This window comes from Perna viridis, chromosome 1, assembly GCF_037379345.1.
Source record: "Perna viridis isolate PV_CMFRI_1.1 ecotype Kerala chromosome 1, ASM3737934v1, whole genome shotgun sequence".
In the NCBI taxonomy this organism is placed as follows: domain Eukaryota; kingdom Metazoa; phylum Mollusca; class Bivalvia; order Mytilida; family Mytilidae; genus Perna; species Perna viridis.
This window is the reverse complement of record NC_142445.1, coordinates 66,149,209-66,175,625: the sequence shown is the minus strand read 5'-3', so window position 1 is coordinate 66,175,625 and position 26,417 is coordinate 66,149,209. Positions and strand designations below refer to the sequence as shown.

Here is a 26,417-nt window from a genome sequence, read left to right as displayed (position 1 = left end):
AAGAAATCGACCAATTGAAAAAATCAGTTACAGAACATGACAAGTACATGGAGTCGAAGGACTTCGAATTTAGAGATTTTCACGATAGAATACAAGACCTAGAATTTGCTAGAGATGAATTGGAAAACGCAACCAGGGACATACATGAAACCATTCTAGATCAGCAAACCCGTGCTATGAAGTATAACCTGATATTTGAAAACATACCAGTTAATGCGCCGAATCCCGAAGTTAAAGAGGAAACCGAAAATGTCTTGAAGCAATTCCTGACAAAGGAGCTTGAAGTAAACGACATTCAATTTCACAATGTCCATCGTCTGAAACCGAGGAGAGACGGAAAACCTCCATCCATAGTGGCAAAATTTGTTTACAATAAGGACAAGGACACGGTGATCAACGCAGCACGTACGAAACTAGTGGACAAACAGTACAAGGTTTACCAACAATATCCCCAAGAAATCAGTGACCGTCGTCGCGAATTGGTGCCGAGAATGAAGGAACTGCGGGACCAAAATCAAAGAGCGTATATTGTAAAAGACAAACTTTTCGTAAACGGACGACCGTACGTTCACGACGCACGAGGACAAGGGGGAGCAAGAAACCCAGGCGACCGTAGAAACGATCCTCGAAACCAGGTTCAATTCAGTTAGGACAGGCGGCATAGTGATGTTAATAAAGAACATACAATAAATGAAAAACATTCAAAACTTAATGTTTGTTGTTTAAATGTGTGTGGATTATTGTCCAAATTAAGAGATCCTGACTTTTTAAATATTTTCAATGATTATGATATTCTATTTTTTCAAGAAACCAAAATTGATGAGTTTGATCATTTAGCTTTACCTAGTGAATTCAGTTATGTTGGAAAATATAGAAAGACGTATACAAGAAAATCTGGTGGTTTAATTACAATTTTTAGAAATAATTTGAAGTATTTACTGGAATTTCCAGATACTCAATCAAATTTTGTACAATGGGTTAAAGTTGACCGTAGTGTTTTAAAAACAGATCGAAACATGTTATTAGGTTGTATTTACATCCCTCCAGAGAATACTAAATATACATCTCTGGACGCCTTCAATGAAATTGAATCAGAAATGTTCCAATTATGCGAACAAGGTGATCCTATTGGACTTTTGGGCGATTTTAATGCCAAAACTGGAACTTTACAAGATTATGTTGAAACTGATAAATCTTTACTAGATATTTTTGACATGTTAGACGATGTTGATCTTATTAATTTTATGTATGATTATGAGAATATTGTAAAAGCTGGTGTTTCGTTAATCAGAAAAAGTACTTGTACTGCTAGAACAAATACTTATGGTCATATGCTTCTCGATATGTGTAGAAAAAATAATATCTATATTGTAAATGGAAGATTGGGTAAAGATAAGCATGCCGGTGAATGTACATGTCAAGACGTTTCTGTACTTGATTATTTCTTAGCGTCTTCTAAATTATTTTTCCATATTTTAGATTTTGAAGTTAAAGATTTTTCACCTCAATTCTCAGATGTACATAAAAAGCTTCATATTTCGTTTAAAAACTATCGTACGGGTAGTAAGCAGATCGATATCGAAAATGATAAACCGAAATCCAGTCAAGCGAAGAACTGGAAGTGCGAAAAATCAGAGGAATACGTAAACAATTTTCTCTCTGATGATAGATTGCAAAATATTATCAGCGAAGTAGATGAATTATTCGCCAGACATGAAATCGGTGACGTACCGAGTCAAGTAGATATCAACAACATTATAGACACCATAGGTATGGTGTTTGATGACAACGCGAAGAACGTTTTTGGTATTAAATCTGCGCATTCGGATAAGACACGTGAAACGGACGGTTCACCTGCCAAAACGCCCTGGTTTGATAATGATTGTAAAAAAAGGCGTAAGGCTTTTCATGCGGCTAGAAAAACTTACAGCCTGAATAAGACCGTAGATAATCGAAATAGTATGAACTTAGCAAGTCGTGAATACAAGAATGTGCTTAACAAAGCATATTCAAGCTTTCGTTCGAAGTTATCCGCAGATATAAGAGAAGCCTCGAAGAATAATCCGAAGAAATTTTGGGAAATACTTAAGCGATGCACTAATGCTAGTAAATCGGATGTAAAAGTTCCACTAGATGAACTATACGATTATTTTAAAAATATCAACTCGTCAGAAGACGAAGTTGATAATGATCTAGTTCCAGATAACGATGAATTCCGCGAACGCGATCTTGCTGACCGCATACTTTACTGTCCTATTGATGCGTCGGAGATAGAAAAGGTCATTAAGAATTTGCCTAATAACAAGGCTATGGGAATCGATTGTATCAGGAATGAGTACTTAAATAAAAAGTACCCTTCATATATTGCTTCCCACATGCGTAACAATCTTTAACGTTATTTTTGATACCGGTATAGTTCCAGAAAGTTGGACCTTAGGCATGATACAACCTATTTATAAGAATAAGGGTGATGTACAAGATCCGTCGAACTATAGACCGATAAGTTTATTAAGCTGTTTAAGTAAAGTTTTTACGAGCATTTTGAATAATAGACTTACCTCATTTGCAGATGAAATTAACCTGATTTCACCAGTACAAGCCGGTTTTCGGAGGAACCATTCGACTTTAGATAATATTTTCATTTTAAACTCATTTATAGAACTTTATTTTTTACATAAAAAGAAGCTGTTTTGTACATTTGTCGATTTTAGCAAAGCTTTTGATAAAGTCAGCAGAAGTGGATTGTGGACAAAAATGTTAAGGTCTGGTATAAATGGAAAGTGTTTCTCTGTTATAAAAAATATGTACCAAAACGTAAAATCATGTGTTAGAAAAGATGGCGAATGCTCTGATTTCTTCAATTGTTCTATAGGCGTTCGCCAAGGAGAAAATTTGTCTCCCTTTCTTTTTTCAATTTTCCTGAATGATTTGGAAAGCTTTTTTGATAATCATGATGTTTCATCTTTACAAACTATAGATGATCTTTTGGCCCAGCATATAGATGAGTTTATGAAGATGTTTCTTTTGTTATATGCTGACGATACATTACTGTTTTCAGAAACGTATGATGGCATGCAAAAAGTTTTAAATGTGTTCAATGAGTATTGTAAACTATGGAAACTCGAAGTTAACCAAAGTAAAACAAAAGTTGTTATTTTTTCTAAGAGAAAGTTTCGTCCTGCAGCACCATTATTGTTTGACGGTCATGATCTAGAATATACAGACTGCTACTCCTACTTGGGAATTTTATTTCAATATAATTGTAATTTCGTTCACACCAAAAAGAAGTTAGTAGAGCAAGCTCAAAAGGCTTTATATGCAGTCTATTATAAGATCAGAAATCTTAATTTGCCAACTGGTTTACAGCTAAAAATTTTTGACTCTTTAGTAGCCCCTATTTTACTTTACGGAAGTGAAATTTGGGGGACTGGGAAGAACGATATTATAGAAAAAGTACATTTACAATTTTTGAAAAGAATTTTGGGTGTGAGAATATCTACTCCAAATTTTTTGGTTTATGGAGAGACGGGTAGATACCCCCTGGACATCAATATAAAATGTAGAGCATTATGTTTTTGGAGCAGATTGATGTCCACAGAAAAGTTGTCATCCAAGATTTATAGATTATTATATAACTTGTATATTAGAGGTCAAAGTCAGATTATGTTTGTTAAGAATATTGAATCTATTTTTGACAATGCAGGACTAAGCTTTATATTTGGATACCAGATGCAAGTTGAGGTTAAAATGATAAAGTTTCATATAAAACAGATTTTGATAGATCAATTTGTACAACATTGGCGTTCACAGATAAGTGTATCATCAAGAGGATATTTTTACTCTTTATTTAAACAAGAATTTTGCATAGAACCATACTTATTAAGACTTGAACAAAAACATAGAATTTACATTACGAAGTTTCGACTTAGTAATTTTCGTATACCTGTTGAAACTGGACGTTGGTATCACATAGATAGAGAAAATAGAAAATGTACAAAATGTTCGTTAGATGTTGTTGGTGACGAATACCACTACCTCTTTGTTTGTAACAACCAAGAAATAATAACATTACGAAATAGATATATCCCAAATTATTATGTGCAAAACTGTAGTATTGTCAAAATGGCGGGTATGTTCTCTTTGTGTCACACTAATCTTTTGAAAAATGTATCTTTATTTTTGAAAGGACTCGGAAAACTATTTGCCTAGAAGTGATTTACTCCTGTCCGCTATGTTTCTTTTCTTCCATATATATATGTCACTTTGTCTTTGTCTTTGTATGTTTGATATGTTGTATGTTGTAACGTTTGTTTGCTCGTGTTGCACACTGTGCCTGAGCTTTTCTAAATAAAATCTTGAATCTTGAATCTTGAATCATAGGTAATAAAATAATTAAGTTAATTGATATGTAAATGGACGTCAGGTGTACCTAGGACGAGTCACAATTCACACGTGTATATAAATTGCTAAATAAACATGCAAATTAACAAAAAATGTTAACCGGCTCTACAATGAAAATTTGCATTATAATTAAGTACTGTTACAAAACAGTGCTGTTACAGAATCATTAGAGAATAGGGAAAATAGAGATATATTTTATATTTTTATTTGATTTTAAATAATATTCAATATCTTTTCCATTTTTATTAAGATGTTAGATATATGTATTTGTTTGTTTTCAGAATGCCAACAAGAACTCAACGTTGTGGACCTGCAGCGTACGTTCAAAGAAGATCAGGTGCCATGCCATTAATCGGTTGTGCAGTTTTACATTTGACTTAGTTTCTTTACACACAAATCGCATAGGCTTACATGCTTTTTCACAAGAGACATAGAATAGTTATAGTAAATAAATTCAATGGAAAAAAATCAAGAATATTTTTTGATATGGACACTGATATGCATTTTTTTATCAATAAAGCATCTGAGATCGCTAAATCCTTAAATTCACTATTTTCTTTTGATATACAAAAATCATGGCGAAACCACCTAGGGCGAACAAGATTTAGGGCGAAACCACCCAGGGCGAACCGATAGTAGTGCAAAACCACTCAGGTGCGTACCGGAATGAGGGCGAAACAACCCGGATCATCCCCTGCCCGGATTCATTAAAATCCGCTACACTTTTTCTAATTGTTAATATCGACAAGTGCAATTTACCGGCGTTGTAAAGAATTTTCACGACTTGGCTAGAATCATTTATACGTTTTTAACTACGGGTGATTATTAGCTTGTAAAAAGAAATGTTAGAGAAAGGTAAACAAGAACGATAACTACATTGGTAGTTCCCGAGTTTTGCCTCGAAAAATCTAAGGAATATGAAATCGTGGACAGAAAGACCGTCAGAACAGACAGTAGCTTTATACATTGTATCAAATATAGTGGCATCGATCTCAATTATTTTGATAAACAAATGGATCTACACGGAATATGGATTTCCAAACATAACACTTACAAGTATTCACTTTTTCATGACTTCGATAGGATTGTTTTTTTGTGAATATTTTAACATATTTCAGCCAAAGAGATTGCAAATAATTAAAATGCTCCCTTTAGCATTGACATTTTGTGGGTTTGTTGCGTTCACAAACCTGTCTTTAGAGACCAATACTGTTGGAACCTATCAGATTATAAAAACAATCACTACTCCTACTATCATGGTCATCCAAGGAGTTTTCTACAACAAATCTTATTCAACACCAGTGAAACTTACCATGGTAAGCATTTCTTTGCTCTTGTATTTATTGCTAATATGTCGTAGGCATCACCTACACTACCAAAATTTTATTTTCTCCACACTTCACAGTAGAGTCACTGATGTCCTCCGTTGTGATTCCACCAAAGTAAAAGCTGGGATAAAATTGCTCCATTTCATTGTATTCAATATTTTTTTCTGCCCTTAACTGAAATGTTATCAAAATGCTTTACCCATTAATATTGAACATACCTTGGTATAAAGACAGGAGAAGTTAATTACAGACAAGTTTTGAAATGGAGACTCCACTGTGGAGAGTGGAGGCACTGTGACTCCACTCAAAATAACTCCACTGTGGAGGGTGGAGAAATTAAAATTTGTGTTGACAGTAGTTTACACGTATATCAGGGAGCAACATGTGGTTCAATGTTCTTTAATTTTCATTTTTCCTCTTATGACGTTATGAGCAGCTTTAGCTACAAATGTACATTGTACATTTATGTCCTTTTTAGTTTTACAGGGTCAGTTTCATAACTTGTACAAAGACCAGAAATATACCAGTTTTCTATTGACGGCGGGAATGTATACTACTGTTAACACTAATTTATGTAATATACAGAAAAAGAAGAAAAGTTCAGTGGAACTTCACTCGTTCGAACTCGGAATGCTCGAACACCGGAGATATCTCAAATATAATATATATATATATATAATCAATATAAATAACCATGGATTTCTTGAACACTCAAATTGACTAGTCGGTCTGTTCGGTAATAAATCTTAGAGAATAACCCTCACAAACTCAAACTCGTCAGCCATTTTGTCAGCTTGGGTAATAAAAGGTGTGAAAAACTGAAACCCTATCATTAATCAGTGTCATTTTAATTAATTACAGGTAATATTGCATGAAAACAAATTATTGGCCGAGAAACTTGAACTCTGAGCATTTTTAAAAGCAAACACAGCATTTTTAATGTTAACAAATCAACATAATCTTCTGAAAGTGAATGAAAAAGATAAACAAACTAACACAACTTAGTAGGAAGTAAGCAATTTTTAACAATTAAGTCAAACTCGGACCGGCAACGAAAAAAATTCCGGAAATATACAAACTTCAATTTCTCAAACTCCGGATAACTCGAACACATTTCAATACCAGGTCCCTTGGAGTTCAAGCTACTGAGGTTTGATTGTATTTGAATGAATCAATTTTCTGTATTGGAATGAATCAATTTTATCTCAGTTTTTAATTTAGTGGAGACACAGTGGAGGAAATCGGTGACTCGACTTTGAAGTGTGGAGAAATTAAAATTTAGGTTGATGGTAGTTATTGTACTGCCTGCATAAATTCTCATAATGATTGTCTTTTCTGTCCTAGAAATGCTATGCTTTTTTATAGTACATGTACATGTGCATTGGAGCAATATTTTTCAAGGTTAGTAAAATGGAACAGCAAAAGGAGATGGGCAAGTACAATATTTGTACATGTACATTAGACTATTCAAGAACAACATTGCTGTTCCATGAATTGTTTAATGGAGCAGAAAAAAAATAAAGAAATGCCTAGAAGAATTACAGGCAACAGTAGTTGATTTCATAATTGATTATCAGTTTATTACCCTAGTTTATGATTTAAAATCCAGTACAACTGATTACTTTTCAATTACATTCAATAACACTTGAAGGTGAAGAAGGCAACAAAAAATAATACATGTACGTAGCTAAGCATATTCATTGAAGATTATATGTTCAGAAAACAAAATGTACATGTGTAAATACCACATATTAATCAGTTTCCTTTTTTTCTGCAAAGATGAGGATTTAAATGGTTGGATTTAAAATTCTTGAAATAGATACATGTAACTGTAAGTTCATAAAGAAAAAGTGTGCTTTACACAACATTAATAGGTCCCATGTCGAAATGTGCTACTTTGTACTTGTAATGTGCAATGTATTATTTAAAAATTGATTTATGTACATCGCTGTGTATGCTCATATTAATTATTCGTATATGCATAAACAGTAATGTACATCTAGACAAAACATAGACTGGTTCCCGATCACAATATTCAGTATGTTACACATATACAAATATAACGACTGTTACAGACTTGACGTTGTTTACAACACTTTTCAAAATCAGAGGTATTTCTATACCGAACGTCAGTTGGCGGATTTATACAAAAAGACACTCCTTCACCCGATATTTCACAAAGCCCATTGTTAAAAAAATAAAGTCATTAAACTTAAACTCAAACTTATTTTTTTTTCTAAAGCCTCCGACAGGACATAACAATTAGAAGGTACGAATAAGTGATTAAGCTATGCAAATCTTGATATGGTATACTTTTATGGCAAGCCGTTGTGGAATTTATTACCTATTTATTAAATAATATCAATAAATGAATGAAATAAGATTTAATATTACGTGAACTAATATTTATTAACATGTTAGTAATTCATTCATGATATCAATAAATGATTTATCAGCATGTTACTAAATCATCTATTAATTGATATCAATAAATCATTTATGCACATGTTGATAAATATTAATAATCATGTTATGGAATATTTATTAACACGTTGATAAATATATATTAACATGTTTTTAAATATTTATTAATATCAATAACTGGAGAATAAATTCCACAACAGCTTGCCATATATTTTAGCATTTCTGCCATCTGCCATGATCTGGATAAGTGCATATGAATCAGAGTTAGAATTTTATTGGTATAAATATCAAAACAACTTGATTGTCACCTGAAAACATGTATGCAATACAAATACAAATTACAATATTTAAAGTGCATGTGAACATAAATTTATTAACTTCATTTAAGTTTACTGCAAGTCCAAGGAAATCTTGGTTTTGGAAGGTTGAGTCGGGTACCGTTATTATAATAAATAACAAATGCAAGGACACAAGGTTCTCCATTTCACTACCCTTTTTTTTTTGTCTTCTTTTATAAAATGGGAGCTGAGCTGTAATATTACAACAGTATCTAATAAAAAAATTTCTAATATTTGTCTCTCAATTTTGGAAAGACTAGCATGTAGTCTAAACTTTACTGTCGTTACTGTTCATTACACGTTTTGTCATTAATAAGCTAGGGCAACTCCAAGAATCAGACTTTCATATAACGAACAAACGATTATTTCACGGAATTCTATGATCAAGTGTGTGTTACATTGTGTTCCTGGTGGTAAAAGCGCTTCATAAAAGGTCGAACATATCAATAGTTCACGGTGGGGTCGGGTCGGGGTCCTTGTGAACATTATAAAATGTTTAATTTACATTCATTTCCCTGTGATTTGTTTCAATAACAATTTATCTAACTTTCATTGAGCCTAACGATCTATTTAAAAAAAAAACAAAATGAAATTGGATTTTAAAGCTGTCACAAGTCACAAAAATCCAGATATTGCGTGTGCCGACTGGGGATCTAATTCTCAGTGCAGATAGGGGGAGAAGGATTATACCTTAAATATGTCCTTTTATAAGAAATTCAATACTAAATCGGCATTTCTGATCAGTTGGTGGGGTGTGCATACACTTTAGAGGGGTCTCTTATTTACTAGAAATATTTTGTCATGTATTCATTTCCATGAACTGTCTGAACTTTTCATGGTTGATTCCATATCCTTGCTTTTGTAATTCAGAAAGCACCCGTACAGTGTCCTAGCTTGAGGGCTTATTTCATGTCTTAATTTTGTATCTCAGTGCACATATTTTTGTCATTGATCGTTGTTGGTAGTTGCTTCAACATTTCAAAATAACGTTGAAAAAAATCATACTCCAGCGGAATTAAACGAATCATCAGACGTGCTAGTAACTTTTGTAATTAACAGTAAAATTGTACCGAGTACTGCTTAATGTAATTATTGAGTACTTAATACAAAATATTTGGAGTACTGAGTACCAGTTTTTTGAGATTCAGGGTATGGTACTCAATGTCCGGAGTACTGAGTAGCCCTTAAAAACAGGCAAAGTACGGAGTATTAAAAGGGGGCTACACTCAAATGCATGTACGTATGTTTTATTATAGGATACATAAACAATAAAACAAGACCAACCAAAAGCTTTTGCTAATGTTGCAAATTGCAAAAATTCCATGAAAATAGGAAACTCCAGCCAGTGGCTCAAGACAAAAAAAAATTTTATGCAACAATGGGTCAGGATAGGTTGAAAGGTCTGGCACTAATGCATGTACTTTACGATATGCATTTAGATATGGACAGAATAATGGCACTTTTGCCAGTTGCATCCGAGAAACGTGAATCGCTTGTTGTATTAGCACAGGGACTTTATATATGTCAGGTGCGGATCCAAGGACTGGCATACCGGGCGTAGGCCCCCTAAATTGGTAAGAAAAAAAATTTCACCACAAGTTTCACCCCATAATATTTTTTGCCTTGCTTTGCCTTGCATTTAATTCAATTTATGCCCCTCCTAAACTCAAATCCTGGATCCACCCTTGTATGTAGTATATATGTCACCAAGAGCCAGTTGAGCATGAGGTTAGGGGAATTAACTCTGTATGCTTGGCTCCAGTGACTCGGGATATGTGTGTAGGTTAGACTCTTTTACTGATATGTGACAAAGTAACTACAAATAAAGTTTCAACAATTTAATAATAACAGTAGCCAGAAGTAACCAAAATATATAATCATTATTAACATTTGCACATTTTCTGGTTCTGCAACATCAGCTTTCAAATTTAAGAATGTCAAAATTCACTAAATCTATATTTGAATGAATTTTGATAAAGTCCAGAAGGTTAAGTTCTGATCCTGCGAGTACTGGAATCTGTTCCTTGAAAGTCAGATGAAAGAGAAATGTTTGCATATAGCTGGTTTTGGATGATTCGGAGTGACTGGAACTAGACAACTTGGTAGGTTTTACTGTATTCCTTCTGAACTGTTTTTCTAAAGTTAACTTAAGTCTCTCTTACTCACTGTTACTGTTTTTACTCTATTCTATATTTTACCCTAACATCCTCTCGTTTAATTTCTTCAGTCTATTTATGGTCCAAAACTGACAATTACTCAAGACTGGCATGTATTTGAGCTATACTAACATTTGTTTGAAGTATGCCGAAAGCTAATTATGAGATACGTAATAATTAAATGGAAGATGAAAATCACTTGTCACTCTAATTAAGCGATTAAACAATAATAATTAAAAGAGAGTAACTTTAATCCATCTGTGACATTTGACATATTAATCTCGGGTCTAATTCCTTAATGGCTTACAAAAATAATATAGACTAGAGGAATGAAAATTAATTCATAAAATTTCTACAAAATGTTAAAAATTTGTGCAATGAGTTTTGCACCTATGACATATTATCCCCCCTCTCAAAAATGTTTGTCCACAAACATGAATAACAATAATATGTATATCACAATCAATATAACAACTAAAACTGTACAATGAAACAATGTAAATATAATTATGTACAAAGAATTGGAAAATGAATTCCTGATAATTGTAAATATAACCATATACAGAAAAGTAATGTCACTAGACAAAAAGATCAAAATTTTAATGTTCTTAATTGAGTTCCTGAAGTTTTTTTTGTGTACCCACAAGGCTATTAAATGATAAATACATAAAAATAAAAATTCTGACAATGACCATCACCTTGATTATGTGGTGTGCACACCTGATATATACATGTACCTTCAGTACTGAGAAGTTTTGAGCTCCAGACAACATGGGAAGACATAGTCTTCATACAATAATGAGGAGTGATATTTCTTCAAACTAGGAGGTCTATGCCTCTGACAAATAAGCATGGAAAAAAAAAACAGAAACATGCATGTGTTCTGATACATGAACATATATAGATCTATGCTCCAGAAAAAATTAATGAGATCCAATCTCTGAACAATATAAATTTGGGGAGCCTAGCTCCTAGCTAATACTTCTGGGGAGACCAAAGCTCCTACCTAACATACGGAAAGTGTAATTTAATTAAAAAAATATCTTCATGAGAAGGCCTTAGCTTGAAAAATAAATCTAGGAGACCTGAGCTCCAAACTACATAATTTTGAGGAGATTTGAACTCCGGACAAACACCTAGGGAGAACTTGTGGTCCTAGCATTTACAATAATACAATAAAATGGTTTACATTGAAAAATAATGTGACTATATTATGATATACATTTACAGTATAAAATGATTTGAGACTTATACTTGAAACAATTAATACATTGGAGGACCTGTATTTATGAACTGTATAACCTATGTACTAAATATACTACCATGGTGGTTCAATTTCTGTTTCATATTGTTTTAACAATTCATTGATCAAAGAATTCATTGCTCCATTAGGCACTGAATTGAATGATACCCATTCTGTTGGTATGGCCAAGTTTTGAAATGTCTGAAGGTATTCTTCCTTTCCATTGGCAAATCTGACCTCAAATACCTTACCGCAGGTTGCACCAAGTTCTATGAATGGCTTCTCATTGCCATGTTTCTTCTTGAATTTATTTAACTCATTATTCTGTTCCTTAGTCAAATTTTAAAAGCTTCTTGAGTGTTTATGATGTATGTGCGGGGCATGATCATGGGCTGATGTCATTGGTTGCCATTTATATATTCCATGATGTTGTATAAGAAAGTATGCTTTCCCTATGATGAATCTGATTGACATGAGTTTCTCAGTTGAGTTATCAATATTGTCCTTGATCTGAGTCTGAATACTAACTTTTTCTACCCAAGTTTGTGAAGAACTAGATGTTTTGTTTCCTTTTTCTATTGTGCTAACTGTGTTAAAAAAACTTGTGCTTTTGAAGTTTGCGCTTTCTTCTTCTTCCACTCGCTGTGTATTTTGAATGATACTCTCAGTAGATTACTTTTGGGATCTTACACTGAAAATGCCATGATGTTTCTTGATTTTGGTCTTTAAATTTGATCTTGTACAAAATTTGTCCATGATATTTAGCAGATTTAATTACTTTCTCTATTTCATTGACTTCATAAGGTTTACGGTTGCCTTCTTCACAGTCCTTGCATTTTTGCCTATTTTCTTGCACTGTAATGTTTTGATTTGGTACCTGGTTGTTTTGTTCTTGTTCTGTATCAGGTTGTTGATGTTCATCTTGTTGCAGTTGTGGATCATTATCTTGCTGTTGTTGTTGATCAGCATTTTGTTGTCATTGTTGATTATCACCTCGCTGTCATTGGTTGGCTACCTCTGGTTTGCTGTTGTCTATATTTTCTCCTATTTTCTCTGGATCATCTTCATTCTGGTCATTTTCATATCTTTCTGGAATGTTTGTTGGTCTGTTACTTGGATCAAAATATGGTTTGAGTCGCATTGCATTTACTAGAGATTTTACTTCTTTATTTGTAGCACAGTTGCGTACCTTGTATATATGATGTGGTCCATACTGAACTATTCTATATGGTCCAATCCACTTTCAGTGTAATTTTGGTGCTTTTCCTACTGAAACTTTAGTACAATATAGCCAAACTTTTTTAAATAGTTTGTAATCAGGAACTTCTGCTTTCCTGTCATTCTTCTCTTTATACTGTTGTTCTGCATGTTCAATGTTCTTTGCTGCAATTGAACGAGTTGACTCTAAATTTTGAAGAATTCTGGCCAAATTTACATTCCTGTGATAAATGATCCTTTGGCACCAGTGCAGTGCCAATCATCAATGTCATCTCACGGCCGAACATGAGGAAAAATGGGGAAGTGATCTGTTGATTGAGTTGCTGGATTTGCCCGATATGCCATCAATATTCCTGGTAAATAGTGTATCCAGTCTTCCTGTTTGTCTTTTGTGTAGGCATGGAATCCTTGAAGAAGAACTGAGTTCATGTGCTCCACTGAACCATTTGTTTGAGGATAATAGGAACTTGTCAAATAGCACTTTATGTTGAATAATTCGGATATTGCCTTCATTAGATTTGACACAAAAGTTTTGCCACGATCGGATATTAAAAAATGAGGTGCCCCATAGCGTGTAATGATTTCTCTGTAGAGTATATCTGCCACTTCTGTGGATTCCTGTGTTCGAAGTGGAAATGCCTTGCACCATTTAGTATAACTGTCTACTACTAGCAATAAATGTTTGTACTTATCTTTTGTTGTTGGTAAGCCACTGAGGATGTCTAGGTGCCATCTCTGAAAAATGTCATGTCTTGGTTGAGGTCATAAGGGTGGTAGGTACTCTTGCATTTACTGGTTGTTTGGTTTGCTGACAGACTTCACATGTCTTAACATATGTATGAATGTCTCGATACATGGTTGGCCGAAAATACTTGTTTCTAAGAGCTGAATAGGTCCTATCGAATCCTTGATGACCACCACCAGCAAAACAGTCATGATTTGGACTCATGCAAAAATATTTTGACAAACTGTCCAATTCTAGGACCTTCCCCATCAAAAAGTTTTAATAATGCATTAGATGTAGCTCTGAAACTTTGCGACATGTATCTTTATTTATATTTAACATACAAGCACATCTAAAATTTGGCAAAAATGTTTTATAATATCTGAATAATCCATAATTCATAACCAGTTAAATACACTACTGTCAAAACAAAATTTGATTAGTGGAAATGCAAATGTATTGTCAGTGCATGCGCAGTCACAGTGTCTCAACCTAACACATTGGAGTCACCATTTAAAAAATTGTCCATACATAGTTACTTCTCCCATTTTTATACCAAGATATATTCAAAGGTTCTGCCAGTTTAATAACATTTCAGTAATGGATAAAAAAAAATATTGATAAGTGTTGAAGTGGATCAATTTTATCTCAGTTTTCACTTTGGTGGAGTCACAGTAGATGACATACCTGGCAAGTGAATCCACTGTGAAGAGTGGAGGAATTAAAATTTTGGTTGACAGCCATCAAAAACAGTGCAAGCTAGCATTAATTTTCTTTATACCATGATCCAGCTAAATACCAACACCAATAAACATGAATATTAAAGTTTTCATTCAAATCTAGCAATTTGTCACAAATTATTGCTAGCTTGCACTGCATTATTTATTTAGGACAGAACTATATGAATTTCAGACATCAAATCTTGTTTTTAACAGCTGTAGATTTATTCAAAAATATCTTGTTTACATTTTTGTTGCTAATGTTATATAGAAGTTATAAAACATATGTTCCTAAGTTTGACTTGTGCATATGTGTCATATGCATATAAAGATGCATTTAGCAATGTAATGAAATGTTTTCATTTAATGTAGTATTAAAGCTATAAATGAAAACATTTCATTAAGGAATGTCCTAGATATTGTCTTTAGCTGAACCTTAAAGGTTCATAAATTATTATTTTTCATTGAATGTTTGTGAAAAATATTGCATTTATTAATATGAAATTCATATCAAATGAAAGAGAACATCAGCTGAATGGCAATGACTATTTTTGATAAGTGTGCCTTGTAACAATAAAATAATGCATATGTATTAATTGGTTACATAAATGTATTACATATAAATGAATAGATGTCAGTTTTTCATTGTTAGAATATAAGAATAGAGTGGGTAAAAAATTTCTGGGCTGCACACCCGTACCCTTTTACCTGGTAAGTATACCCCCCTTCCCCATGAGTAGTTGTCAAAATCTTCAAGTGTTATTTTATTAAAGGGAACATGCTTACATGTATGTGTAGAATACTGTATGAAGAAGCATTTAGGCTTTTAACATAGTTTCAGGGACATGCATGTAATATTTGCATTATTGAAATTAGATAATAAAATGTATCATGACTAAAAAGTATCTTGACTTGACAGGTAATGTTCTATATTATTACTTTAGCTTTTGATAACAAAAAACTGAAAAATAGGGTTCTTTCTTCGAAAATACAAGAAATATTCCCACCTTTAGTAATTACAACTGGCTCATTCTCAACCAGGTCGTTAGGGGTACAAGATTCAAGGCCGTGCACATTTATCATATGTAGCTAAAAATATTCAGTTATCACTCAAATCAGAGTAAACACTTGAAAGCAAAAGTGTGCAAATTCATTGAGTTATTATCTGACACATGTCTCAAGAATTTAAAACATTTGTTAACCTGAAGCGGCTTCCCATCCACCTACTTTCGGTCCATTTTGAACATTGAAAATGTGGCAGGAAGTAACATTGCGTTGTAGTTGGTAGTGAGATTTAAATAGCCAGTTAATTGACTTGGCTAAAGGATTAATTCTTTAGCCGAATCGGTTTGTCACTGGCTTGCCATCGAGCGGTCTAGGGTTCAATCCTTGGTGGCGGAGTATAATTTTGTGAGTCAAATCATGCTCTCCCGTTACATTTTGCGCCCAACTAAAAAACCCATGGGGTTTGGATAGCTAATGAGCTAGTGTTAGAGTCGTTCGTGGTACGAAGACTCTTAAGGTGGGGGAAATGTGGCAGGACGGCCTACCTGCGTTGTAGTAGGTAGTGAGATTTAAATAGCCAGTTAATTGACTTGGCTAAAGGATTTATTCTTGAGCCAAATCGGTTTGTCGCTGGCTTGTCACAGAGGGGTCTAGGGTTCGATCCTCGGTGGCGGAGTATAATTTTGTGAGTCAAATCATGCTCTCCCGTTACAAAAATAACCCCATACCAGGATGTCGTGAGAGTGTATTGCTAGTAGCTAATACCTGGAATGTAGTCCTGGGTACCAGGATAGACAAAACTTGGGTTGGATATCAGTGAGTGCAAACTATCTTTTTTCACAGAAATAAATTCATAATCCTTGAATTGTTCATAGAAGATTTCAAATATGAATTTTGAAATATGATGTACATGTACTTATCAGATAAAATAACAAAACAAAGCAGTATGTTCAGTATTTATCAAAATCAGCCCCAAAAACTAGAGTGTTTCAATACTAAATTGGCATTACTGATCAGTTAGTGGGGTGAAATTTGAAAATTGTATAATTCACCAATGGAATATGTGCCTTCGTTAAAAACAAAGTTTCATTGCTGTTCATGCATGTGTAAAGCAAAATTTAGCTGAATTGTTAAAAATAAAAATGTAGCTTATTTCATTAGACATTTTTATGTAGAAAATATAGAGCACATTTGTCAAACTCTTTGTTATTTACACAAAAAAACCTTTCTGTACCATCACAACTGACAAAAGATTTTGTTGTTCATACATGTAGCTATATTTTTGGATTAAAAAACTACCCCTTAGGCCTTACCTCTTATTATTGTGAAAATTCTATGAAAACTGTGTAGAAGCAGTTTTGTGCATTCCTTGTGACTAAATTATGACACAACAGCTTGTATTTTCTGTATAGTAATATTTTAGTATTTTAGCTTTAAAATAGGCAAATAGAAAATTTCAAGTAGTAAATTGATACTTAAGGAGAATAGTAGGCCTTGAAACTAGTGTTAGTGAAATTACTCCTTGACCAATGCTCCTTTTTCATGCGTGTACAATACTTTTTAGAACTGACAGAGTGCCTTTTAGTAGCCCTTTCAATGGAATAAAATACAATATAACTAAGAATAAGAATAAATAAGTACTTGAATTGCTCCATATATTCTATAATTCATTCTTTTCAGGGTGCTACAAAAATTCTGTGGTCAGTGTTTTACATGTGAGAAATAGATTAAACCTTTGACAAAGAACTGACTTTTTTATTAAAAGATATTCCTTCAGGCCTTGAACATACGCCTGACCGATGTTGTCCTGGTTTACAGGCATAAATAAACATAGGGTGTAATGTTGTTATAACAATTAAAGTTTATTTATAAAATCTATTTTCCCTGTAAATTCTTGTAAAGAATTCTATAATTTACTATCAAAATACAAGTAAGGGAAATAAAAAAAATGAATGTATATTTTAACAATAAATCTTTCACAAACTCCATGCTTATTTTTAAAATACAAAACAGGGATTTCTATGATTGTTAAGGTGACGAGACCCGCTGACGTTTCTGACCATCGCATTCATCCAGTGTTCTGTTTGCAGGTAGGAATTTGTCTGAATAATCCTTCATACATGTGATATTCGTCACAGTATACATACATGTACATGTATGTGCATGACCATCCAACTAGAGAAATATCATGTAAGAGCCTAGCATGACAGCCTTGTGGAAGTTTTCTTTCATTGCTGGATAGGATATATACTTCTCTGGGTTGGCTGTATTACTCCTATCAAGTGTCAGTTTTGTATTTTCTTCCCTGTAAAGGCTTTTTCTGCTGAGCACTGTACCACATCTAGTTTGGCTAATCACTACATGTATCACTAGGAACCAAATCAAGAATGTTATTTTCACACACACTCATACACACACATGTAGGAGAAAAAGTCACAGGAAAAAAATCTTGTAAAAAAAGTCACAGATAAAAAGTCACAATATAAAATGCAAGAAAATGATCCGTGAAACATATACATATAGGAAACAGTCTTTATATATTTTGTTGGAAATTCTGTTCCTATATTTTTTCTCTTTGTATTTGTTTCTATTTCATATTTGTTACTTTTTTCATATTTCTTTTTCATTTTTAATTTGCTGTGTTTTCACCATTTACGATAGAGGTTTAATTTTAACTTAAAATATTGTTATAAGTATGTTTGAGAAAATGTTTATAATTTATTTTTTTGTTCAGTGTTATATCACTTCAACTGAAATTAAATAATCATTTATAATAAGGAATCCTTTAATTTCCTAATTTACTTGCATTTTCAACTATTATCACATTTTAATGTTCATGTTATGAGTTAAAGAAGAAGCCACACCATTGCTGACCAAGGGTGAGAATACCCAGACATGATCTGTAGTGAAATTTGTTTGTTTTACATGTAATGGACTGTTTCTTACAAAATATGTATTGTGACTTTTTTCCTGTGACTTATTTTCTTGTGACTTTATTTCCTGTGACTTTTTTTCTGAGACTTTTTTTCCTGTGACCTTTTTTTCCATTTACCGTTTGATCTTATCAAATCTTAGTCTGACATTACATCATTGTGACCTCTTGAAATTTGGAGTAAATTCATATGCCACAAACCCCTTTTCAGCCATCATATAGTATTTTTATCCATATTACATGACACATGTCTGTACATTTTGTACATGAACAATTTATATCAGATCTACCATTTTAACTCACTTGGCACAAAATGATATGTGAACTATTGCCATCATTTGGCAGCAGTTGTTGTTAAACAATTTTTCAAATCTCTTCTCCTCTGACACTGCAGGATCAATTGTAACCAAACTTGGTATGGATGTTCCTTAGTGTATTTTGCCTAGAATGAACTTACTTAAAATCATAAAGCCAAATTCTTATTAGTAGAGTAGGTAAAAGTGTTAAGCATGATGGGATCTATCAGGGTTAAAATTTTCCTGTTAGTCTGTTAAGCCATATTGGAGTAATAGGCAATTTATGGTGAGGTTTTTTTTGTTGCTATTTTTGTCCCCGGGGACGCGTTGCGAGGGACATGGAAATACTGGGCGTCAGTGTATCCATTCGGGTTTTCCACACAATTTTTTGTAATACTCATACCAAATAAGTTACGTAGCCTTATTATGAAGAGTTACAGATTAAGATCGAATTTGGTTATGGTTGAATGATTTTTACTGAAGTTACAGCCCTTGGACTTAGAAAGTTTCAGTGAATTTTAAGTTTTCCACTTTTTTGTAATGCTTTTACCAATTTATTTTATCTCTTGTATGTAGTCTTACTATCAGAAGTTACAGATTAAGTTTGACTTTGGTTAGGGTTGAATGATTCTTACAGAAGTTACGGCCCTTGGACTTAGAAAATTTCAGTGAATTTAAAATGAATCTATGTATGGTCAAATAATTCTGTAAGTCTGATACACCATGTTGGAATTATTGGCCTTTTGATGGTTTTTTTTGCCATTGTTTATGTTACATTCAAAATAATTTTTTCTTCCTCTTAACATTATTGGATTAATAAGAACAATCTTTGTATTATGTTTCTAAGGGCAGACTCCAAATAAAGGGAGTAATTGAGTAATTACTCAATTCAAATTGGCAAAACCCTATTGTTATGTCATTGAAAGAGTCTTAAAGTCTACCAGCAAAAAATAAAACCTAATATAGAAAAAGTTGAACTGTGAAATATATTGTCCAAAGAAGCAATTTCTGATATGAAAAAATGAGAATTTTTGTATGAGCTGTTCTCAGCCTGTTCTTTTCCTAAAGCTGTTTATTTTACAGCATTTCAATGTGTTTTATAATTCTTAACACAAAAAACTTAGTCATATGAACTGCATTCTGATGAATTACGCAATTCATATCATAATTTGAGGATTGATAATATGAATTGCTCAAGAAAATTACATAATATATTTTCATCCAATATACATGTAAGTGAGAAATTAAGGATGATTTCACTCATTTGACCAGTTCTTATCTGGAGCTCTGTTAGGGTATTCTGTCTTGAACTGATGTGGGATTATTTTATCTGTCGAAAAATTTGGCCACCAAAACTAAAAATAGAATTCAGGGGTTAGACAGAAGTGCATTTGTTTCCTTAACTGTAAGGTTTAGCCAATTTTTAGTTTGAGTAAAAATGTACAGCATGATTAGATCTATTTGTAGATAAATTTTCCTGTAAATCTGTTTGGGTCGCACTAACCACTTCTGGGTCAAATGGCCACCCCCTTATGTAGTACCAAAAACACACTGAACCTAGACATATGCATTGTAAGTGCATTATTTGTGTGTATTATGATTAAAAGTAGTCAAAATAAAGCTGAGAATGTGTACTTTAAAATCATATATGTAATTAACTACAAAAGTGTATGAATATTGTTTACATGTGTGAGTAATTTGCCTCCATGCTGTCAGTTAGCAGAACATGTAAAAATGTGGATTTTCAGTATTATTTATTCAAGTAAATTTTGTGAAGAATTTCTACTATCATCGTACCATTAGCATAATGATTTTGGAAGCCTTATTTTCCAAGCTTCGCAACGGTATGCAGCTTTAAGATGTCATTTGTCCTGGGAATTCACAGTTAGACTTTGAAAATTACTTTTTTAACATGTAAAGTAATGGAAACATTAGAAGTGGTTAGTGAGACCATAAATTAAATTATGGCATATTTCAGAGAAATGCATTAATTTGAGGAAAATTGCCTTTCCTGGTCATTATTTCCATTTTCCCATAAAATCAGTATAGTGATATTGGTAATCTGGCTATCTTTTAAGAGGTGCATTGTGCAAGGTATTTTAAAAAACAACATAGCAACAAGATTTTTATCAGTAACAGTGACTCATAACTTGACGTCATCCATGAAATACACAACGTCACTGCTTGGGATATTCAAAGTACTCAAATAGTCACACAGCACAGACTTAGAATCACACAGTAATGAAATAGGTATGATATAAATTGTTGAAATCTGTTCTTTTTTCATAATGATAAATGCTATTTACTATTACAACTTCTTGAATTATCATAGGTATCAATTTGGTGTGAAAAGTTAGTTAAAATTGTAATTTTTTAGTAATTTAGGGAAAATATCACTGAGGGGCATGATATAAAAATGACAATTTCTTTGTAGTCCTATGTCTGATTTTGATAGTTTTGGTCTTATTAGACTCACAATACCACAAGCTTTCATAAAATGTAAAAAAAAGAAAAACATAAAAACTCATAAAATGTTTTTAAGGTCTCACTAACCACTTCCAGGTCAAATGGCCACCCCCTTATGTAGTACCAAAAACACACTAAACCTAGACATATGCATTGTAAGTGCATTATTTGTGTGTATTATGATTAAAAGTAGTCAAAATAAAGCTGAGAATGTGTACTTTAAAATCATATATGTAATTAACTACAAAAGTGTATGAATATTGTTTACATGTGTGAGTAATTTGCCTCCATGCTGTCAGTTAGCAGAACAGGTAAAAATGTGGATTTTCAGTATTATTTATTCAAGTAAATTTTGTGATGAATTTCTACTATCATCGTACCATTAGCATAATGATTTTGGAAGCCTTATTTTCCAAGCTTCGCAACGGTATGCAGCTTTAAGATGTCATTTGTCCTGGGAATTCACAGTTAGACTTTGAAAATTACTTTTTTAACATGTAAAATAATGGAAACGTTAGAAGTGGTTATTGAGACCTTGGCCATATTGGAGTTATTGCCCCTTTTTGAAGTTTTTTCGTAATTTTTATAATTTTTAATTTTTAAAAACTTTTCTCCTCAGTAACTCCTGGACAGAATTAAATGAAAGTTGATATGATTGTTCATTAGGTACATGTATGAGGGTTAAAAATTTTATCCTGGGGGCAGAAAACATACAGAAAAAAAATGCCGTTATTACATATGCAAAATTGATGTTATTTCAAATGAATATTTGATAATAAACCTTGTACAACATGTACATAGCACAAGCATCTTAAAATATCATGATATAAACTTCCATGGTTTTGAAGTCTGATATAAAAAAAAAAGAAAAAAAGGTTTGGACAAATTTTGGCCTTGCCAAAGCCATTCAGTTTGATCATTATGCTGTTTAAGTATATGTACATTAATGAAATTGATAGTTGTAACATTGCAGGGAAATTTTCACACCCACATATTCATTGTATACATTTACATGTATAAATGTCTATATATTTTCAACATCACCAAATGTTGGTAAGAATCACAATGAATAGTTCTGATAACCTACATTGTACATGTATCTCCATCTTCAAGCTATTAAATGGCTCAGGCAGATCCTATGATATACATTTTGTACTATGTCCAATGTAGGTGACACAGGGAAAGTTTTATTCCACTGCTTTTTTTTCCAATGTAATGTAAATATCTTTAAAGTTTGTTTTTTATTGTAATTCGACTATGGATGGCTCAGAAATTGACTTTAAACAATGCAACATATTTTGGTCAAATTAAAGAGTTAATCCCCTTTTTCAATGAATTTCAATGATTTCCATGTACTGGTAATTTAATTCTATTTAATTGTTGAAATTTAATCAAAAACCAACTTTCAACTTTGAGAAAGGATATGAAATGGGTGAAAACTTTTTGAAAACAAAATTTGTCGTGAGCCACCCACTGCCTGGTTTTGCATGGACTCTCTCTTAATTCTTAAATAACAAATGTGATCTGTAGTGTCCAATTCATACTGCCAATCTTATAAAAAATGTATTACTACTACAAAATGATTCACTTTACTTTGCCCTGTAATTACATTTTCCTTTTTATGCGACTGTAAAAATTGCAGTCATACTGTGTTATGAGCTGTCTTTCATCATCAGCTTCTTTGTTAATTATTTTGTTTCCTTGCAATAGCTGTAGTGAACCAATTGTCATGAAATTTTGATATATTGTTACTTGCTGCTTGAGGAAGCTTGATATATAAAATCCTTGATCCACAAAAATTGGTATCCATGAATTTAAGTACTTTCAGAGTAGGTGTTAATTTATTAAGACTTATTTCTTATTCAACTTTGGCAATTCTTTTTTTAAATTTATTTCTTGTAAAATTTTGTGTTAAGAATATTTAATAGCATCTAGCATCATTTAGTCTGTTGGTGGCCAAAGATAGGCCACACCCTAAAAAAATCGACTTTTTAGCTCACCTTGCCAAAGGCCATCACTTGGCATCCATTGTCGTCGTCGTTAAAAAATTTTCAAAACTCTTTTTTTCCTCTGACACCACTTGACCAATTGGAATCAAACTTGGTAAGAATGATCCTTTGGGTATCATGGATAGAACTGATGTGGGGATTTTTGATCAGTCGAAAAAAAATGGCCACTGCTACTAAAAATAGAACATAGGGGTCAGACAGTAGTTTTTCCCATTTTTCTCCAAAACCATTACATTAAACCAAATCCTTTTGGGGTAAAAGTGTTTAGCATGATGAGATCTATCTGTGGTCAAATTTTCATTTTAATATGTTATGGTCTCACTAACCACTTATAACGTTTCCATTACTTTACATGTTAAAAAAGTAATTTTCAAAGTCTCACTGTGAATTCCCAGGACAAATGACATCTTAAAGTTGCATACCGGTGCAAAGCTTGGAAAATAAGGCTTCCAAAATCATTATGCTAATGGTACGATGATAGTAGAAATTCTTCACAAAATTTACTTGAATAAATAATACTGAAAATCCACATTTTTACCTGTTCTGCTAACTGACAGCATGGAGGCAATTACTCACACATGTAAACAATATTCATACACTTTTGAAGTTAATTACATATATGATTTTAAAGTACACATTCTCAGCTTTATTTTGACTACTTTTAATCATAATACACACAAATAATGCACTTACAATGCATATGTCTAGGTTCAGTATGTTTTTGGTACTACATAGTGGGGTGGCCATTTGACCCAGAAGTGGTTAGTGAGACCTAAGCCATGTTGGAGTTATTGCCCTTTTTCGACGTTTTTTGGCTATTTTTTTAATTTTATTTCTTTCAAAAATCTTCTCCCATGACACCACTTGACCAATTGAAACCAAACATGGCATGAATGTTTTTTGGGATATCTTGCATAGAACTGACATGGGGAATTCTGATTTGTCGAAAAACATGGCGGCCGTTACTAAAAATAGAACATAGAAGTCAGACAGCAGATTTTTGCATATATCTCCAAAATCGTTAGTTTAAGCTAAATTCTGACTGGGTGAAAGTGTTTAGCATGATCAGATCTATCTGTGGTTAAATTGTGGTTTTAATCCGTTAAGCCATGTTGGAGTTATTGCCCTTTTTCAATGATTTTTGCTATTTTGAATGTTATTTCTTTCAAAAATCCTGTCTTTTGACACTACTTGACCAATTGAAACCAACCTTGGTATGAATGTTCCTTGGAATATCCTGCATGGAACTCTTGTGGGGATTTTTGATCCATCAAAAAACATGGCCACCATTACTAAAAATAGAACATGATAGAGGTCAGATGGTAGTTTTTCGCATATATCTCAAACTGTTAGGTTTAGCCAAACTCTTTCAATTGCTGAAATGATCCTTATTATAAGGCCTTCAAAAGTATTCAGGGATCAATTTGTCAGGAGATTCCTTGTAAGAGTTATTGCCCTTGAAAGATGATTTTTTTTTTTCAGTTTTCAGCCAATATCTTGAAACATGTAATAGGTAGAAAGAAACTTTTTATTGCTGAAATGATCCTTATGATATGTCCTACAAAATTCTTCTTGAGTCAAAATTGTTGGACATTTCCTTGTTAAATTCATTACCCTTGAAAGACAAACTTTAACCTGGGAGCCTCTTGTTTAATATTAGAAATTCAATTGTATTTTTAATATCAAAAAACGATTTTTTTATTATTAAAAAAGGATTTTGTAATATTAGAAATCAAATTTGTTATATTAAAAAAAGAATTTGTATTATTAAAAAATCATTTTTTTAATATTAGAAAACACTTATTTTTGTCCACTTTGGCTTGCCATAATGAACTGTAAGTCCAAATGTTTAAGTGTGTTGAAAACTAATATTGTGTCCACACTTGCCCCAAGTGAACAGAGTTCTACTGGCTGCTGTTGCATTATACAGCACTTTGCAAAGTTTATTTTATTTAATTTTAAGGATTTTTAATTATGTAAGGCTTAAAGTTTCAAACAATCAATAAAAATTGATTCAGTACATGGGTACTTTGATTAATATTTTGACTGGATACAGAACTTTATACATGTGTGCCATATTATGGGATTTGGTTGTAGAATCTATCTTTATCATCTTCCTATTTGATGATTTACATTGTAGTTTATATTTGAACCATATGATTCTTGGTGTATAGAGGTTTTATGTTGTAAGCTTAACTCCATTTTTTCTAGGCATGAATATCTGGCTTCACATGTTTGTTTACATAATTTACAAATAATCTAGAAAAATATGAATGAAGCCCTTGTATCAGCAGTTTTTTATATTGTATGGCATTGTCATCCTCCTTAGATACATGATGTTTGTGCTTTAAACTTGAATATTAGTTGTTGGATCTTGATAACTTTTACAAGGTCCTTAACCATGAAAAACAAGATAATGAAGAACCAATCAGTTATAGAATTAGAGACAGGAATGGAATTAAAAACATTTCATAGAATTGGTCTACATAATATGGTTCTCTGTGATACTGTCAGAAACATTCTATTTATTCCATAATGGTTCTGTTGGGATTGCTTTTTAGTGGTTATTTCTTACACTGTTTAGAAATTAGGTGCTGACAAGGGCCAAAAACAATAATTTGTGTATAATTATGAAGAAATTTATCAGTTTTGTATGTTCATTCATGGTCATCTTTGGGAAGGTTTAGGGGAATATATAGATAAAAAATATAAAGTTTTCCTTAAAGTTCTGTGACTTCTTTCAAGCTTCACAATATAGAGCTATATCAAATTTTGTCTATACTTGTCCCAACTCATCAGGACCTCTGCAATCAAATCAGTAGTGTCCAGTGGAGCATTTTATTAACAGTTATGCTTGTAAATTTATGAAGGTAAATGTCTATTTTCTATATTGAAACTGTTGGTTTTTTGTCTTACATAGCAGATTAATTAGTAATAATCTAAAAAGTTTATACAAAAGTACAATGTTAAAATGATAGACAGTTGGCATACCCTTGACTGTATTATTCAGATATAACATGGTAGGACATATGAAGTTTTGTTTAACAGTAATTATGGGATACATCATTTTCCGAGATCCTATTTCCTATCTACAATTAATAGGAATTATATTGACTTTGTCAGGTTAGTGTTAATATTGTAGATGTTTTGAATTGAGG

At 32.6% G+C, this 26,417-nt stretch overlaps 1 protein-coding gene across 1 annotated transcript; it reads left to right on the top strand.

Annotated features, from left to right (window-relative positions):
• Window positions 1-5,047: 5,047 nt before the first annotated feature.
• LOC148629917 (solute carrier family 35 member E3-like) lies at window positions 5,048-26,402 on the top strand. Its single transcript, XM_088578205.1, has 3 exons — window positions 5,048-5,717; window positions 12,797-12,910; window positions 26,238-26,402. Exons 1-3 carry the CDS (start codon window positions 5,319-5,321, stop codon window positions 26,385-26,387), a joined length of 663 nt encoding a protein of 220 aa, XP_088434331.1. The 5' UTR covers window positions 5,048-5,318; the 3' UTR covers window positions 26,388-26,402.
• The last annotated feature ends 15 nt before the right edge of the window (window positions 26,403-26,417 follow it).

Excerpts from the sequence above, each read along its gene's own strand:
- LOC148629917 (XM_088578205.1), top strand. The coding sequence starts at position 5,319 with ATGAAATCGTGGACAGAAAGACCGTCAGAACAGACAGTAGCTTTATAC. Across the intron at positions 5,718-12,796 it reads CACCAGTGAAACTTACCATG|GTTGTTGATGTTCATCTTGT; the intron begins GTAAGCATTTCT and ends GTTCTGTATCAG. Across the intron at positions 12,911-26,237 it reads TCATTGGTTGGCTACCTCTG|ACAGTTGGCATACCCTTGAC; the intron begins GTTTGCTGTTGT and ends TTAAAATGATAG.